This window comes from Oreochromis aureus, linkage group 9, assembly GCF_013358895.1.
Source record: "Oreochromis aureus strain Israel breed Guangdong linkage group 9, ZZ_aureus, whole genome shotgun sequence".
In the NCBI taxonomy this organism is placed as follows: domain Eukaryota; kingdom Metazoa; phylum Chordata; class Actinopteri; order Cichliformes; family Cichlidae; genus Oreochromis; species Oreochromis aureus.
In genome coordinates this window covers 19375133-19393381 of record NC_052950.1, presented here as the reverse complement: position 1 = coordinate 19393381, position 18249 = coordinate 19375133, and the positions used below count along the sequence as shown (strand labels likewise).

At 42.1% G+C, this 18249-nt stretch overlaps 2 protein-coding genes across 4 annotated transcripts in view; one reads left to right on the top strand and one right to left on the bottom strand.

The window, feature by feature from the left end:
* Nucleotides 1–2383: 2383 nt before the first annotated feature.
* zic4 (zic family member 4) overlaps nucleotides 2384–18249 on the bottom strand; it is a 110762-nt gene continuing 94896 nt past the window's right edge. Inside the window, exons 1-3 of one of the 3 annotated variants that reach the window (XM_031732500.2) lie at nucleotides 6534–6960; nucleotides 5805–6425; nucleotides 2386–3730 (exon numbers count right to left, since the gene is read on the bottom strand). In XM_031732500.2, the coding sequence (XP_031588360.1) occupies nucleotides 3291–3730; nucleotides 5805–6425; nucleotides 6534–6960 (1488 nt within the window). In that variant the 3' untranslated portion in view covers nucleotides 2386–3290. Of the gene's footprint in view, nucleotides 3731–5804; nucleotides 6961–18249 lie in introns of those variants that run through there. The other 2 variants (XM_031732499.2, XR_005614374.1) reach the window with 2 other exon arrangements.
* zic1 (zic family member 1 (odd-paired homolog, Drosophila)) lies at nucleotides 10814–14319 on the top strand. Its single transcript, XM_031732501.2, has 3 exons — nucleotides 10814–11988; nucleotides 12470–12633; nucleotides 13129–14319. The coding sequence occupies exons 1-3, from the start codon at nucleotides 11028–11030 to the stop codon at nucleotides 13324–13326; spliced, it is 1323 nt and encodes a 440-aa protein (XP_031588361.1). The 5' UTR covers nucleotides 10814–11027; the 3' UTR covers nucleotides 13327–14319.

Below are 18249 nucleotides of genomic sequence, written 5' to 3'. Positions count from 1 at the left end.
TTCCTGTTGAACTCCAGCGTCGCCAACAGTTTCCTGTTTTGCTTCTTCAGCAGTCGTGTAGTGTTGCTTCTCCCTCCTTCTCTCTCTCTCTCTCTGTCCCCTTTACATCCCCCCTCCTCCCCCAACCTACCCCACCCCATCCACGCACGCACACACACACCTGTTCTCGATTCTTGACCCTAGAGATGGTGTCAGATCAGAGGTTGTCACTCAGCTGAAGGCTGGATGACTGAGTCCAACGTGATCGGTTGTTAAAGAGCTCTTACAGTAATGACTGCCTGTGGTATCAAGTATCTGCACGCCGGGAATGTAACTTTTTTTTTTTTTTAATATATATAGTAAAAGCAAACAGTCTTCACATTTTATCTCTACTATGGTAGCTACATGCACGCCGGTTAACACTCTTTGGATCCAAGCTGCTTTGCAACCAAACCCCGCACATGCCTGCTCAGTTTCCGACAAAGCACAGGATGTTTCTATTTGGTCAACGTCATAAATTAGTCCGCGTAAAGGTTACCAAAACTGCGGTGCTGCAGACGTGCACGCTCCCTCAACATTTGGCCACGGTCTTATTTTTAAATGCCACTTCGAAATTAATCCACGTAGATTTTTTTTCCCCACTTTCATCTGTGTCCGCAGTGAAGATCGAATTCAGAAAGGAGAAAATGGCTTAAAAATGCAAAACTGGCCACATGTAACCGAGACACGGACCTCGTGTTTATAACCCGCCCTCTCCTTGCTTATTTTCTAATCAAACAACTTTTTAAAATGTTGCTCGTCATTTGCTTTCTGCCTTAAATGGAGCACGTTTTTTTTTTTTTTTACGCGACTCAGTTAGTTTCTTGTCCATTTTGACGGCTGGAACTAAAAAGCTTTAGAAGGCCCAATAGAGAGGAGCCCAACAAATCGGTGACAAAAGGCTTTCCGTGTCATCAACGTCGTTCAGACGACCTAAAAAGAATCCCTCTGATATTAACTTCCACTTCAAAGACTCTCTTTTTCAATTGAGATCCAACTATCTTGTTTTTTTTCTTCCTTCCTTTCACTCTCTGCACTTATTAGACCTGGTGCTAAAAAAAAAAGAGGCATCACCATCATCTTATTCTATTAGTGTTAGTTTTCTTTGCTTTCATTTGAGCCTCTATCACAGAGCAAACTGTCATGAACTTAACCAGACCCTGGAAACGCTGAGGGAGAGAGAGAGAGTTGTAGCTGTGTGCGCTTTCCACCCACTTCTGCCTCAGTGAGGGCCAGAGTAAAAAATTTACTCCTCAGCCTGAAGTTTTCCCACTACAGCAAAGGTCTTCAAGCTTTTAGTTAACTGCAAATTTTCACTTTTTAATTATAACATTGGAAAAGATTTCTGCCTGGGAAAAATGGGGCTTTCTGCAAAGTCTGAAATAATTAATTTACTTGTCTACTATTGAAACGGTTATCATTAAAAGACAGACTCTCTCCTATAGTTTTATGTATTTCGTGTGTAGAGTCTAAAATATGATTATGGTTACATTTTATCCATTGAGCAGTTAGGCCCTAAAGTGCAAGTCTATTATGGTGTGGGACAACTGTTTTTTAGCGGCTTCTCCTTTGATTGTCGTAAAGTAGGCCCGGAGCAAAAGAATATATTTCTCTTCTTTATACTGCCCCAGTCTGCAGTATAAAGGACATAGATTACCGTTTCCTACCCCATGGGAAGCAAATATTACATTATTTAGAGCAGGCTTTTGAGTCCACGGACTTGGCCCCATATCATTTGAGTTTGACTTGGCTATTGCTATAGAAATCTTAATTCACCATGAGGATTCACCGTCGTGAAAAAATGGCTCTTTGTGCGAAATGCTCTTTGAAGTCTGGATCCGAATATTGTAGCCTTTCATCAAACTCTGCCCCACGTCTGCATCAAACCACAGCTCAGCGGAGTAAGTGAGATTTAACACAAGTGTAGCACATTTTAGACCGCCCCTTTCACCGAGGGAAAAAACTTTAAAATTAAAAGAAATTATAACTGCATTTTTTTTCCGAGATGATCTTTCGTTTGATTATTACTTCGGAATTTAAAAGACATTTTGAATCCTAACAGCAGGCATGAACGTGGGATATGTTAGTGGAGCTGACCTTCAAGCTATGCAGCAACAGATTGTTTAAGAAAATATATTAATAATATATAATCTCTTTTATATTATAAAGGCGTGTTAAGTGACCAAACCCCCCCCCAAAAAACAAACAAAACAAAAGTGATCTTTATCAAGACACCTGATAAATTCTATGAACCCGAATAGCTCAGGGATTTAACTTTTGTCATACAAGATTTATTCAAAATACTCACAAATTACAAGGCAATTCGGTACGCATTTTGAGTGCCGCTGGATTTCAGATATTCAAAAAAAAAAAAAAAGACAACAATGATACAAAAAAAAAAAAAAATCACAAAATGCCCACTTTGATAAAAACATTTATAATTTCACGGTCGTATATCAAATACTGCAGGCATATGAAACAGCTTAATTACTGACCCTCTGCACAAATGTTTGGGAGGGGACGTAAGATGTAAACATAAAATGTTTTTGTACAAATAGCCGCAGTTTTCGGTAAGAAACTGCTCCGAAGACAGATCCTTACAAAACTATCAACATCAACACATCGAAACTTACAAAAATTTACAAATGTACATTTTTTTCCTTTTTGTCTCTGTTGCTGTTGTTGTTCTAATTCAAACATGCACTTTGGTTCGGTAATACAAAATCCTTCCATGTCAGATTGAAAAATAAATAAAAACATATCGAAGTCCAAACTCATTTACAAAAAAAAAATATAATAATAATAATAATTTTACACCAACATGCCTAAGCCTACAATAATGTACCACATTGTCTAACAGATTTACAAGACTCTCTCCGTAAGTGGACCTGTGGGCCGTGAGGGCGTGTAGGCACCGAGCCAACCGCTCTGAACAAGTGAGGTTTGAAAATATATTCTTTTTATATGCCTGGAAATTAGCACGTCTTCAAGGTTAGCACATTTTCCTTCCGATGTGGTTAAAATGCATCTCTTGGTTCTGGATGTCTGTTTGGTGGCTCATCCCCTTCCCTTCCCTCCCCCTCCAAAAAAAAAGGGTACCAGTGGTCCTAATCAGGCACATGGGCACCAAAGCCAAACCGCCTTTTTAATTGTTAAGCTTGTGGAAATGTGTTTCTGTCTCTGCTGGTGTGTGTGTGTGTGTGTGTGTGTGTGTGTGTGTGTGTGTGTGTGTGTGTGTGTGTGTGTGTGTGTGTGTGTGAGCTTGAGCCGGGTTAAAAAGCGTCCCTCGGTTCTGGGTTTCTGTAAGGTGGTTCGTCTGCGGGGTCGGGTGTAGAGTGCCCGCTGGGTGGTGTTTGGGCGCCGCTGGCACCCGAGCTGTGGCAGACGTACCACTCGCTTAAATTCGCGGGCTGGGAGGCTCCCACCGGCTCTGACAACACCGAGGAGCCGCCTGGTTCCCGGCCCAAGTCTGAGGAAGGGGAGACCAGGGAGGGGGTGGACGACTCATATCCCGAACTAGGCGGAGGGGACTTGCAGTGCACCTTCATGTGTTTCCTCAGGGAGCTGGGGTGTGTGTAGGACTTATCGCAGCCTCTCACTTTGCAGTTGTAGGGCTTATCGCTGGTGTGGACGTGCGAGTGCTTTTTCCGGTCACTGCTGTTGGCGAAGCGTCTGTCGCAGCCGTCAAATTCACATTTGAAGGGTTTCTCACCTGTTATTGTGAGACAAGATAAAACACAAATAAGCGAATGAAAGAGTTCAAATGTGAACACGTGACACCCACCCTGAGGCTCTAAGCTGCCTTTTCATTAACATACATTTTTCCCTACATGTCTTCACTTTTATATAAAATGCACAAACAACCTGGTTAAGTGTAACATATGAGAGCACGAGCTGAAAATGAACTATGAACTGTACGAATAGAGCCAAAAAGATGTAAAAGTGTGCCAGCTTTTATTATTTCATGTTTATCTTTATAATGCCATTTGATTTTATTTTGTGCATTTACACCCCCCTCCTCCCACTTGCACTATGAAAACAAAAGTTTGCCCGCCTGGACAGCTCCCAGTCTGGTGTAAACATGAGGGCTGAACCCCTACTGTCCTGGGTCTATACCTGGTGTATGCATCCATCAAGGCATCAGTCAAAACAGACAAGCTACGAGCACAGACGTAGCAGGCCTGTAATACCGGTTCAAAATAATGATGAATCAAAGCACTGCCACCGCCAGGCTTCACCTACTGTGCGATAACGCAGACTGTGTGTAATTTGAATCCTGCAAACGGTTGTGGACTGGCTCTAATTTTGCGTTTTAATAACAAGTATTTCTACCTGATTATGACAAAAAAAAAAAAAAAAAAAAAAAAAAAAAAAAGACAATCTGAATAAATTACACGGAAATCATCCACTGCTGATTTTTCTCCCCCGATTAAAGCTTTTGAGAATATGTAATTGCCTCTGTCTAATTACACTTGCGGGCTGAATATCAATTTGACCTTCAGCTGTTGGGTTGAGAGAGCCAATCAAGGATATTAGTGTAGTACAAGAAACCGTCGAGGAGCAGACCCCAGGGGCAGCCCCAGTCATAACTACACTTTCGGATAGGTTTTAAACATGATACCAAGGACCAGGCCCCTTGGGAGTCAACACACAGAAATAATTTAACAGATTTGTACTTAGGTAATGTGAGCAAATTATATGAATAATACATAGGGTGCAGAAATGAAACAGAGGGATATTGCCATGTAGCCACCGATAAAAAAAGAAGGGAAAAAAGTCAGTGTATTAATTTACAAGTCTGACTCGACATTGTCAGGCCTCTTTTCCCTCCTAGTTCCACAGCACGTCACTGGGTGGCAAGCAGCCATGTTGCACCAGTATTTGTTTTTGCAGTTAAATCAGAAATGCTTTAAACTGCATTGCATGCACACCCATCATTATGCAGGTAGTCAGTCAGCTGTGCAAACCTGCCTGTTAGTAAACTGTTTCAGCCGTCTCCACTTGTCAACTTGTTGCTTGAGCTAAAGGCTACAAAGGCTTAATCGTCCAAAAAGCACTTTTTCTGTATGAACCGGTTACTTTCAGATTAGTTTGATGAAAAACACAGCTACACGTAGCTTACATGATTTTGAAATAACAGCCACAGAAAATAAAACATAATAATAATATTATTACTAATACTACTATTAATAATAATAATACTAATAATAGAGGAAGTGGGTGGCCAAGGCGAAAATAAAAACATCATCTCCACCTCATCATCATCATAACCATTATATCAGTTGCTAAAAGTGAAGATGCACCTTTCCAGCTTTGCTGCCAGTCATGTCTGGCAGGGCATGCACTGAACTATTTGGACAGGACCTGACGTGGGCCTCAGTCTTTGTGCTGTGGTGTAAACAAGAGGTTGAACCGTCAAACGCCTGAGTGAGCTGTACCATAATCCCCAAACGCAACCTTTGTGAAACTTGCGAGCACTGATGCAACTCATAACAAACAGGTGGCCAGTAGCTGTTGCGTCCTGCTGTATAGGCTATCGTGCAGCAGCGCGGACTGATTAATTGCCACAGGTCATAAAAGTGCATTCGAATGCGTAAAATAAAATTACAATAAATAAATAAATAAATAATTGAAAATTATCCACAAAAAATCACTTCACTTGCAAATACAAAGCGTGCAAACCCCACAGCTGAATTTCAAAATGCGACTCGATAGCTCTATTTTACCATTTACAGTGCATTTCCAACAATCACAGCATTTCCTTCTATGAATATTAAGCCACTGACCTGTGTGCGTCCTTTTGTGAATCTTTAGATTTTCGGATCTTGCAAACACTTTCCCACAACCAGGGAACGGGCACGGAAACGGTTTCTCCCCGGTGTGCACTCGAATGTGATTTACAAGTTTGTATTTTGCTTTAAACGGTTTGCCTTCCCTGGGACACTCTTCCCAAAAACATATATGGTTCGCTTGCTCTGGTCCTCCAACGTGCTCTACAGTCACATGCGTTACGAGTTCGTGCATGGTGCTGTAAGTTTTGGAGCAAAGTTTCTTCGGCGAGTGCTCCGGCTCCAGCCACTTGCAAATCAGCTCTTGCTTTATCGGCTGCCTCATGTAGCGGAAAAAGGCACCGGCTCCGTGGTGGTGGTGAGCGCTAAGATTCATGTTCAGATTCAGACCACCGTAGCCATGCAAAGGCGAGGCAGAGAACGGATCAGCCCTGGAGCTTGCCACTTGACTCAAGTGATCAGACCTAACATACATTTCTCCAGGTAGTCCTAACCTTATTTGTCCATTCAGTGTTTGGCCACCCGGTGATCCGCTAGAAGGCTGCTCGTGGTGGAGTCCGGAGAAGAGGGTATGGTTCCCAGCGTCAGGGTGATGACCATAGTGTCCGGGATAGCTACCTGTTGTTGAGACAAACATTCCGTGGTGAGAGGCTGAACCAGCAGTCTGGTCAGTCAGTACTGGCATGGCTTGAGCTGTCAGATCTCTCCGGATGAGGAAATCCCTACCTGCAGATAAAGCCTGGGCCGTGTGAGACATAGAATAGGGGACCGATGTCGCCTGAACCGGGCCAAAAGCTCCCGTTTGACTGGAGACCACTTCACTGTGGCCTGCCATATGATGATTGTGGTGGTGGTGATGGTGGTGGGGATAATGATGGGCTGGGCTGATTTTGAGGGCCGCGGAGTGCCCCATGTGTTCTGGCCCGAATGGACTCGGCCCCAGGCGGGGTTCCGCAGTAATCTCCCCAGGGTGCGAGTGAGCCATTGAGTGTGGATGGCTGCTGAACCCCGGGAAGCCTGTCACGCTCTGAGGGGTATGGTGGTGATGATGGTGATGGTGGTGAGCCCCTGCCAAGTCAACTAATCTCAGCGCCGTGTTCCGTTTGGAAAACGTAGGGTCCATCACGGGGCTTCCCAATGCATCCACGCTCATTACTTCCTAATTTTAGAATAACTTGACAGCAGGCAAAATAATAATGATGATGACAAATATATTTTAATCGCAATGAAAAAATAAAGAAAAAAAACTTTATAAAGTTAAGTCTATCTGCAGACTACATGGAATCCCATTCGGTTGAGAGGCAGCAGCAGGACGCTTTGATACTGAATAGAGATTCATGGTAGGCGCTGCAGCCCGTGGAGCTAAACAATCACCCTGCGCTCTAATTGGTCAGAGCTCTGTGATTGACGTCACCAGTGACAGTTTCCAACGTGAAGAAAAATGTCTTAGTGACAGCGAGCAGCTACCGCGCATGCGCGGTGCCTCGGGCAACGCTCGGGAAAAAAGGAATAGTTGTTATGCAAAGGTTATTGTACAATAAAAGTCCTAAAAAGTTGATCCCGATATACAGTCGCCTCTCTTTTGTTGCGGCTCACAAAGGCTGCGAGGCTATGAAATAGCAATTTCCCCACTTTGATTATGTCCTTACAAAACAGACTGCTCCGCGAAGAGTGTACACATTGTCGCTGTAAAAGTTGTAAGGATCATAAATAATGCAGTGATATCTTTATTTTGCACTGCAGCGTATCAAGGGCAACTTTACGCACAGATTACGCATAACTTTACGCACGTAAAAGATCGATGTCAGCGGAGAAAAACTTGTGCAAAGGATAACTCCACGTGGTAGTTTAAAATAGTCCGGAGCACATACCATTAATATGCGCTTTGATAAATGCACATATTTACATATCCAGCCGTTTGCCCTTCAGCGCATACTACAGAGCTGACTCCGTGCTCTGCCTGGTGGGATCCGTGTGAGTAGGATGTGTGAATAGGGCGAGCTGCGGCCATTGTCCCGAGGAAAAAAAATGTAATGGACGGGACCTGTTGTTATGATCCGGGGTAATTTTGCTTTAGACCCAGGACGGCAGCAGATGAGGGTCACAGAAGGTGGTGCCGTCGCAGACTTAAGTTCAAAATAAATCGTTTCTTTAGCCCACTGTAAGTACCGATACAAGCTTATCCTGCAAAGGATAAAACTAACCATGATTATTTTTCTATCTTTGTTTGAATGCTTAACAGAAAGACAGTAATAGCTTCAAACCGTAGCAAAACTCCGTGCCGTTGTATAGATTGTCCTCCACTAAGATGAGTATTTTTTTTCTACACGGACTTTGTCTTTTTTTTTAAACCGTCAGCGGACTAAAAGAAATCAAATGGTTAGTTATTACAATGCTGATTAATTTGTTTATATAGCTGCACACGGACTATAATTTTCAGCATGGTTGACTCTTTCGGTGAAACAATCTTGCGTGCCGACACTGCAATAATTGTCTTGCAATATCATAACTGTGGAAGTTGTATTAGATTTTTTTTGTCTTGTGACGCTGCCATTACTTTGACTTTTCCTTATTTGTTTTTACATTTTGGGAGTATGCGTTATATACACCAATTCGACATGTGCGGCTCATTTTTGACTGAACTTTTATCATCTCTGTTTGCGGAAAAAAATGATGAGTGTGACTTTGTGAAATCCACAAAGTACTGGTCAATCTGATGTCAAATACGAGGTGTTTTAATGGGTGCTGTTTGTCTTCTACGTGGTTCGTAATTTGTAGAGTCAAGTCTAAAACCCCAAATTATTTTCACAGTAGCTCGTCAGCATTTCCGTTAATGAGAAAAACAAGTGCACACAATCTGAACTTGTGTTTAGGGGTGACTGAATTCATCATTCTTAGATGTAGTAATTAAAATAAAGCAATTAACCGAATATTAAATGACTTTTAATCAGTTAGCATTTTTTGATAAGAGAAAATCAGCTGCAAACCTGTATTACTCTAGGTTATTTCTATGGATTGACTTGTCAAAACCTTTGCTGACAGCGTCATATCCAGCACATTAGAAACTGAGTCAATATTTTGAGACGTGACGGATCCAAAAGATGTTTATTAAATGGCCTTTACGCATGTGGCTCATGAGGCTCACAGCTGCAGCCTTCAGAGGCATCACAGCACCAGCGTAATGCAAAACTTTGAAGTGCTATTTCTGGTCCAAGTTCTGCATGCACTCACTCACTCTTGGAGACAAGTAAGCTGGGGAGCTGTACGAGATCCCAAACCAAAAAGCTGAATAATGCAGCGAGGTCTCATAAAACGTCGCATTTGCTCCTTTGGCTTTCACTTTAAACCCCCAAATAGTTTCTGCTAACAATTTCAGTTCTGCACATGTAGTATCATAGCCGATTATTGGCCGTTTCATTAGGATAGCATATAGCTTTTGCGCATTAAAACTAAATATGTTCAATTCATTTTGAGGCACACGGGGAACTTTGCGTGCGTTGCAGTGTCATGTATTACTACAACAACTCTAATTTATCTTTGCATGTTTCAAGTTTGTATACAATGCTCTCAGCTTATCAGTGATAGGTCATTCTTACCGTTTCCCACCTGTTGAAATATCCCTCCAAAATTTTGTATAGCAGAATATGGGGACACCTAAAAGGAAAAAAAAAGGTCGGATCAAGTCGTAGTTCTACTTGTTAAGTTGAGAACAACAAAACTTCCTCTCTTTCCTTGGTCTCCTAAGGCTGACTAGGAGAATGGCTTGTAGAAGCCAATCTAGTAGCCAAGAAGATATTTTAATGGTTTGTATGGCACGTCTGTGCGTGTGGCTTTGAACTCTAGCAGCCGGAGGTTCCTGCAGAGAGCGCCGCAAATCCCACTTGATAACTTCGACAACCCACAACGTTTTACACACAGGTTATGCATTTCTGGTCTGCTAAAAAAAAAAAAAAAAAAAAAAAAAAGAGTGAGTCGCACAAGCTCAGCCAAACCGTGATGGATACATTAGGCATAGTTGTAGATCCAAGTTAAATACTGGCCTATATATTCAAGGTAACCTTTGTGAACGCGGGGTGCTGGTGAGCATGATGTGGAAATCTAAAGCACAGATGTTCCACTGGTGTGCGCTTCAGTGGACGCCGAAACACAGTGTTGAAGTGAAACAGAGCTACAAAACTCGGAGTGCGCACAAGAGGAAGAAAACAAAACGTTGTCTGGACTCCTTTGAAGTGAAACAGATAAATTGATAATCCCCTGCCTTTCGAGAGAGTGATGACCCGAATGGACTTCAAACAGGGGTTCCCCTAAGTTTTCAGAATGAAACACATCTAAACCGTGTCTCTCTATACCTGTACCTGGCACACGTGATGACGGGTCCAGGTTAGAACGCTGTCAGGTTTCATGCTCTCCTGACTGCTGTCCCACGTGCAATAAATAAGAGAGGTGTCAGACAATAATCGTTGAAAGCAGACAAACAGATTGACGCATCTGTCAGCCTGAGTGCTTAACTGTACAAAACGTTACCAATTACACAAACAAAAAAGGGCGTGCTTGGTAATCTGATGGCCATGGCAACAAAGGCAACGTTTGGTTTGTAACCTTCCTGCACTCCGTGGCTGCAAAACGGGCTTCGACTTACTTTCTACGAGGCCAATTGTTGTCTTGTGTTTCCCAACTTTTGTTTTGCTGTTATTCAGCCCTTTAACCAAATTCACAGTCAGCATTCTCACAATATCTGGGATTGATGATGCAAAGAGGCCAATAGAAGTGAGGGCCCTGCACCGTGGATTGTTATTTGGTGAGTGGATGTTATTGGGGGGAAAGGGGTTCCGCCAATGAACGAGAAGCTCCGGAGCCACGTGACTACCCCCCTCCTCTCCCATTCATCAGGGCTGGACTGTGTTGTCTTTTCAATTCATTTATCTGCAGGAATGATTGCGACTATCAGTCTAGAGCTCACCGCCTGACTGAGGAGGTGAAAGTTGCGCCACAGGAAGATAAACCGCAAAAGACAATATTGCATGTATACACGATTTTGCGTGTGCATCGGATGAGCGGTATAGGGGGATTCCTCGCGTCTTAAAAAGTAAACAGAAATTCGGTGGATTTGAGAGTTTGCTCAGTGTAGAGGTCCAAGAGATACAGAGAGGGGGAGGAAGAATATCTGCGCGTGGTTTTTTGATTTCTGCTCTCAGTCGTCTCAGCGAGTCTAGACTGAAGATGCTCCTGGACGCAGGACCGCAGTATCCCACCATAGGAGTCACTACTTTCGGCTCCTCACGGCATCACTCAACAGGCGAAGTCACAGAGAGAGAAGTAGCGTTGGGGATAAATCCGTTCGCGGATGGGATGGGCGCCTTCAAAATAAACCACAGCTCCCACGATATTGGCTCCGGACAGACGGCGTTTTCCTCCCAGGCGCCCGGCTACGCAGCAGCTGCCTTGGGACACCATCACCACCCGACCCACGTTGGCTCTTACTCCACGGCGGCTTTCAACTCCACCAGGGACTTTCTCTTCAGAAATCGGGGTTTTGGGGATGCCACCGGGGCGCAGCACAGTCTGTTCGCCTCCGGAAGTTTCGCAGGGCCACATGGACACTCAGATGCAGCGGGGCACCTGCTCTTCCCAGGGCTCCACGAGCAAGCAGCAAGCCATGCCTCTTCCAATGTGGTCAACAGCCAGATGCGGCTGGGCTTCTCGGGGGACATGTACGGACGGGCCGACCAGTATGGCCACGTTACGAGCCCAAGGTCTGACCACTATGCTTCAACCCAGCTTCACGGCTATGGCCCCATGAACATGAATATGGCCGCACACCACGGAGCAGGGGCCTTCTTTCGATACATGAGGCAGCCGATCAAACAAGAGCTTATCTGCAAGTGGATCGAACCGGAGCAGCTGACGAATCCCAAAAAGTCGTGCAACAAAACTTTTAGCACGATGCACGAGCTTGTGACCCATCTAACGGTGGAGCATGTGGGAGGACCAGAGCAGACGAACCACGTTTGCTTCTGGGAGGACTGCTCCAGAGAAGGAAAGCCATTCAAAGCCAAATACAAACTTGTAAATCATATCAGAGTACACACCGGTGAAAAGCCCTTTCCGTGTCCGTTCCCCGGCTGTGGCAAAGTATTTGCTCGATCGGAAAATCTAAAAATACACAAAAGGACTCACACCGGTAAGATCCGCACAGATTGACCGATTTTTTTTTCCTTAGTGCCAAAATCAGTGCTGAGAATGCCTCATCCAAAATATGCATGCAATCAGGATTATTATTTATAAGGCAGCTGCAGTATCTTCACTGACATTTGACTCAGTGCAGCTGTCGACAGAAAATATTTTATAGGCTTTTCTTTCTTTTTGCCTCCCCAGTTTTGCTATTTTATATTACATTTAAAATAATATTTAAATTCAAATTGATATTATTTATACAAATCTAAATGAGCGGATTCAAATTTATTTACTTTAGATAATTATTGCAAGGCAACAACAATAAAATAAAATCCAATCCAAATGACTATTAAAAAAAATAAAAATCTTTACTCTGGTTACTGTTTTACATCTTCAAATATGTAAAGTCGAAATAAAAATGTGTAATAATAATGTTAAAGCCCCATCCGTGTCAAACACTATATTGTTATTTTTCTTGCTTCATTTAGGTGAGAAGCCTTTTAAATGTGAGTTTGAAGGCTGCGACAGGCGGTTTGCAAACAGCAGTGACCGCAAGAAACACATGCATGTCCACACATCGGACAAGCCCTATCTCTGCAAAATGTGCGACAAGTCATACACACACCCCAGCTCCCTCCGAAAACACATGAAGGTAAAGCCCGTTTTATTATTATTATTATCATTGTATTTTTTTTTGTATTCCTGCAATGTTTATCTGTGTGCAAGTGCAATTCACAGACTGTTTTTTTGCTGCTTTCAATGTGTGTCTGGAAACGAGGATACAAAATATTTCTTTATTTGTATGATTTTATTCTAACAGGATGTCCCAGTTTTTATTCCCCCTCCTTTTTTTCCTTTTCTTCAGTCTAGTAACAGAAACACAAGTTAATTTGTCTTGACACTTTCTTTCTTTAACCGACAAATCAGATTAAGATCTTAATGGGAATAATTATGTTTTGGGTATGCTTTTTTTGTTTCTTTTTTTGTGTTTTTTAGAATTCTGCACATGTCCCCCAACAGTCAGATTAGGACTTTTAATTTGTTTTGATGAGATTCTTATGTTCTGTGTTTGATCACAAACAAAAACGAAAACAAAAACCCCCACGGTGCACCACGATTCTCAAAACACGTTTCTCATTACTCGCAGGTCCACGAATCCAACAATCCAGGATCGCAGCCATCTCCAGCGGCCAGTTCAGGGTACGAGTCGTCGACACCTCCCACCATAGTATCACCGTCCACAGAGAACCAGAGCAGCAGCTCCATATCACCAGCAGCCTCAGCAGTACACCACACAACCAGCCACAGCACGCTGTCGTCAAATTTCAATGAATGGTACGTGTAAATATTTTTGAAAAAGAAAAAGAAAGCAAGGGGAAAAAAAGACTGCAGAAATAAATAAATAAATAAAACTGCTTGGAATCAAAGACTTTATCAAGTCAGCCAGTGAAACGAGGACTGAGAAAAACACGGGAGGCCCAAACGATCAATAAAAGGCTGCCTTAATGTCAGTGAAAGAGAATGCATGGACATAAAGGAGGCAAGGACAGCCACCGACTTAAACTTTTCCCCCCCTAAATATTTCTTTGAGTCTTTATTTTTACTGAGAGACTGCTCAAAAAAAAGAAGAAGAAGAGAGAGATCTCAAAAAGCATGCTATCTGCGGGTAGAGGCCTGAATTTTTGTACATAAGGATTTCAACAAGTTGAAAAAAAATGTAATATTTTATTTTGTAAATAGTTCTATCACAGTTTAAGGGAATTTGTGAAAAATGTGGTCCCTAGATATATGGAAAAATGAGATGGTTTTAAGAATACTGCGATGAATAGACTTCATTGAAAAGAATGTTATAGTTGTGTACCAAATGTGAATTATTCAGTATTACTACAGTCTACACGTCGACTTAACCGACTCTTAGTATTAATGTGCTTTTGTAGCCTATTCAGTGCAACATTTTCGTCCAAGGTCCAGTTTGAGTAGCACAGTATCATTGTTGTTATTTAATGTCATGTCGATAAATCGTGTAGTGAAAGCCTGAAATTCCGTGTCAATCTGTTTATGTAGTGATAATTATAAAATCTCTGTCAATTGCTTTGTCTGAAAGGAAGTATTATGTAAGTAGCTCAATTTTCCATATTTATCCGCATGTAAAGGACCGGTAACATGTTAGAAATGATCGGTATTTATGGAGAAATGCGCTCGTATGTAAAATTTAGTTTACAAAAACAACAAAAAAAATGTTTGGATACATTTCGTACTATATTAAAGGATTAAAAAAAATACAAGAATGCAATGCGTTGGAGGTTATTGGTTTCATTAGTGTTTGAGGTTGATCTCAACATGAGTGCTGTGTGAAACTAATGGGTTCTTTTTATAGGATGCATCACCAAAACAGACCCCCTTTTTTCCACCACGATAATCCATTTAGTACAGTTTCGATGGAAGAATAATTGCATGGTTAGTTGCACAAATAATTTTAACTCTTTATGTGTGTGTGTGTGTGTGTGTGTGTGTGTGTGTGTGTGTGTGTGTGTGTGTGAGAGAGAGAGAGTGGGGGGGGGGGGGTGCTTTTGCAGTAGGCGCGTGTGTGTGTGCGCGTTTATGTGTGTATATAGATATATATACGTGTGTGAGGCACCAGCTCATTCTGAATGTAAAGGTTTACCGTGTTTTAAACACGCTGTCACAACTTTTCCTGCCAGTCGATAATAAGTAAATTCACTCCCCAGTCTGCATCTTCTGTTTATCCAAAATTAACATCCAACACTTTGCCCTCCAGTAATGTGCAAATTAAATCGATTAATCACGGCGGTTGTTCCTCGGTGTAAAACCGGATTTTTTTTCCCCCTCTTGCCTTACTTAATTGTTCGGGAATCTAATTTTCAAATCTAATTTTTCTTTCCTGCGTTTTGTCGGATTTCATAGATTTAGGGAGAGTTGGTGTATTAGTCTGGCCCCTCATTGTTCCTGGCTGCAGCTTGCTTGACCGCCCCATTAGGCAGAGATCACATCAGCAGCCGCCACTGATCATGGTTAACACTGGCAGTGTGTGCACGGAGCCACGATCTGTCAGTCTGCACCCTCGTAAAGGCTTGTCGCACATGCCCGAAAAGAGCCACACAGCAAATTTAACGTTCTAAAAAAAAAAAAAAAAAAAAAAAATGTACACATAGCAGCAGAGGAAACGCGTGCGTGTACGCGTGCATGCTCGTCTATAGCAGCAAAAAATAAATAAATAAAAATAAAATAAAATAAAAAAAGATAAAACTAAAAACGACTCCCACCATCTTAGATGATTTGTTGAAATGTATTGAAATGTATTCATATTTTCTTTTCACGGACTATTAGATTTGGAGATAAATGAAGGATGGTAATAAAATGACTTTTTCGACTCTATTTAACACTATCTATCTGGTCCCAGTGCAGATGCTGCTCTCGTGCACCGCTATGGGGGTGAAAAAAAATAAAATAAAGACGTACTCCACGCCCGTGCAGTGAATTCGTTTGCAGCTTTATAGAAAAATGTTCACATGCAACTTGAAATATAAATAGTTTAAAGTGGATGTGTTAAAACTGGCTCCTGTGGTTTTCTGGGCTGGCAGATAGTCCACACGTGCATTTTATTTAAATATAAAGTTGATGCCAAATTGACAAATGTTTGAGATAAAAGCTCAATTCGGCAGAAAAAAAAAAAACAAAAAACCCCAGTTTATTTATCATTTGAGTGAAAGCCTTTAAATGTGAAATTATGTTTCGAGTCCAGACTAATAATGATGGAAAATGCTCTTCGTGGAATGGATTTAAACTCAGATTGGATTCATAGTTTTTGCCTCCTAATGGCCACAGACTTGAGTTCATACTTTAGCCACGTTGTTTTTTTAATTTCCCTGCAGATGCTTTTAGCAAATAGTGAAACTAAAACCTTTAAGTCTTACAAAAAAAAAAAAAAAAAAGGAAACGAGAAAACAAACGTTAGCTCTTTGCCCTGCCAACACAACTCAATCCAAAAAGCAGGGGACTTTACTACTTAATTCTGACTTCGTGGTTCTGTCGTATTACTTTACACTGAACCTGCACACGGTGTCGAAAATGAAATGCTCGTAAAAGAAGAGTCGACGAGAGGCTGGAGGCGACTTCCATCAGGCTATAGGGCTGATGGTGACTCCAGATCAAATAGGAGCGCGGGGGGAAAAACATCCACTTTAAATGTATTTACGCTCAAGTCTGGAAATGACAAACAGATATCGGGAAAGCGCAGGCGCCAGCATCATGAATATTTATTACCAGCACTTGTGGCCAGTAAACCGAGCCTGACGTTTGTGTTACCAAGGTAGACACGCTGCAGCTTATGTGCGCATCAAATATCAGACAGATTCAACCTTTCTTACTTTTGTTTTCTGCTTTTTTAAAATGCATGTGCAGTATATGGAAATAGGCTTTCATTACAAAAAAACAAAAAACACTTGCAACTCTTTCCCTCCCATTTTGTAAGTTGTGGGTGCTCTTAATGACTTGTTTGGACCTTACTTTTTCCCCTTTTTTGTGAGATCACCCCCCTTTTTTAAAAAATCAGACGCTCTGATAAATGCAGCTTATGCAGAAACTTTGCACTGACACGTGGAGTATAGCCCAAGATTAGAAGAAAGCTATAATCCACGCTCCTTGATGGATGAGGTGCCCATGCTTTTGCCAGCGCTCTGATGTGCATGCCCAGCTGCCGTCACTCAATGAGAACTAAATCAATAAGTTAAACATTTGCAGTGGGGTTTAACTATTAGGTTTCCGGCGGAGGTCGACACGTGATATTCATTTTTAAGTGATAAGGGAGTTGAAAAACTTGGGAGCCTACGCCCCGAGTTTGAAAGTCGTGAAATAACTTGCAAAACCGTTATCCTAGAGTCCTCATCTGGCGGGCTTAAGGGTTCTAATACAAAAAGGTCAAATTCAAGTCAAGGCCACTTTGGTTTATTGGCATGCAGACATTTCGAAACGCCTCCAAGAAACCCTGTCTTATTTGCAGCCATAAAACGACTCCAGTGCCAGAGCCTGGGTAATGGAGCAATCCATCCCACACTGAACATCTAAGTTTGCATAGAAAGACAATCCAGACGCTGATTTACAGAAAAATTACAGCAAGTTATTTTTAATCTTCATGCATATTCAGTGACTGGACGTCATTTATATCGTTTTATGTTCGTGCCCCTTTGAAATTTGACTGTATAATTTATTATTATTATTTGTTATTGATATTCTCATAGTTATTCCTATTCTTATTTGCTTTAGACACCACTTACCTCTAAGAGAAAGGTGTAAATATTTCATTTCACACAGATTTGTGGCATTATTGTCCAAAAACAAAATTTTAAACGCATTTTTAAAAAAAAGGAAAAAAAAAAGTCTACCATCAGAATTTCGCTAAAAGCTGAAATTTGATTGGTTTGGTGGATTTGAATGGGATACTGATTCTCTGTTGGAAACTCTCGCTAAATCCTCGTTTCTTACAAACAGCAGCTCTTACAAGTACTTAAAGTCGAGCTTCCACATGTGTAATCTGCTGGGACCAACGCTGCACTGGAGCAGCTCGCCGTTTTGTCCGTGACAGGCAGAGGAAATCTGTCTTTACAAATGGAATGTCCAGCTGTTGTGAAATAATGCCATTTTCTAGACAAAAAAACCCAACAACAACAACAACAAAAAACACACACACAAATTTGTATTTCCCCCCTTTCCTTTTGTCTAGTTGGTGTTTGTCTGCCTTGTGATAATCCAGACTGGAGCTCGTATAGTTCGCAGCTTTTTTATTTAACCACATCGCTGATTGGAACATTAATCTCCGCTTTGCCACCCCGGTCCTCATGCCGGGGTTGGGGAAGGGTTCGTTATAGTGAAACATAGGCTCACCGTGACCCCTATTGCATCAGTTGTGATGTCTGACATGCTATTAAGTTTAGACCATGCAGGAGATTTGTGGAGGCGCTGACACGGTGTTGTCGCGTCCCCTTTGACGTGCTGCTAAATGAGGCCACCCCAGTTAGCGCTTTGCGGCAGGGTGAGACTGCAGCACACCTCAGCCTTCAGGAGAAAAAACAAAAAACAAATAGTCACCGTCTGATGCCTGTTTTTTCCTGTAAAAAGTCAATGCGCTTCATTCGCACATGCGCAGCTCTAACACTGGGCTGTTTAGTTGGCCATTGTGGATTTTTGGTGGTGCTCAAGGGCACTCTGGTGGTTAGCGGTTAAACAGATCTGCAAATGTACAAACTTCCGG

What these genes read in the sequence shown, in the direction of transcription:
- zic1 (XM_031732501.2), top strand. Translation starts at nt 11,028, where the DNA reads ATGCTCCTGGACGCAGGACCGCAGTATCCCACCATAGGAGTCACTACT. An exon ending in ACACAAAAGGACTCACACCG is followed by an intron (nt 11,989 to 12,469) that starts GTAAGATCCGCA and finishes TGCTTCATTTAG; the next exon opens with GTGAGAAGCCTTTTAAATGT. An exon ending in CCCTCCGAAAACACATGAAG is followed by an intron (nt 12,634 to 13,128) that starts GTAAAGCCCGTT and finishes CATTACTCGCAG; the next exon opens with GTCCACGAATCCAACAATCC.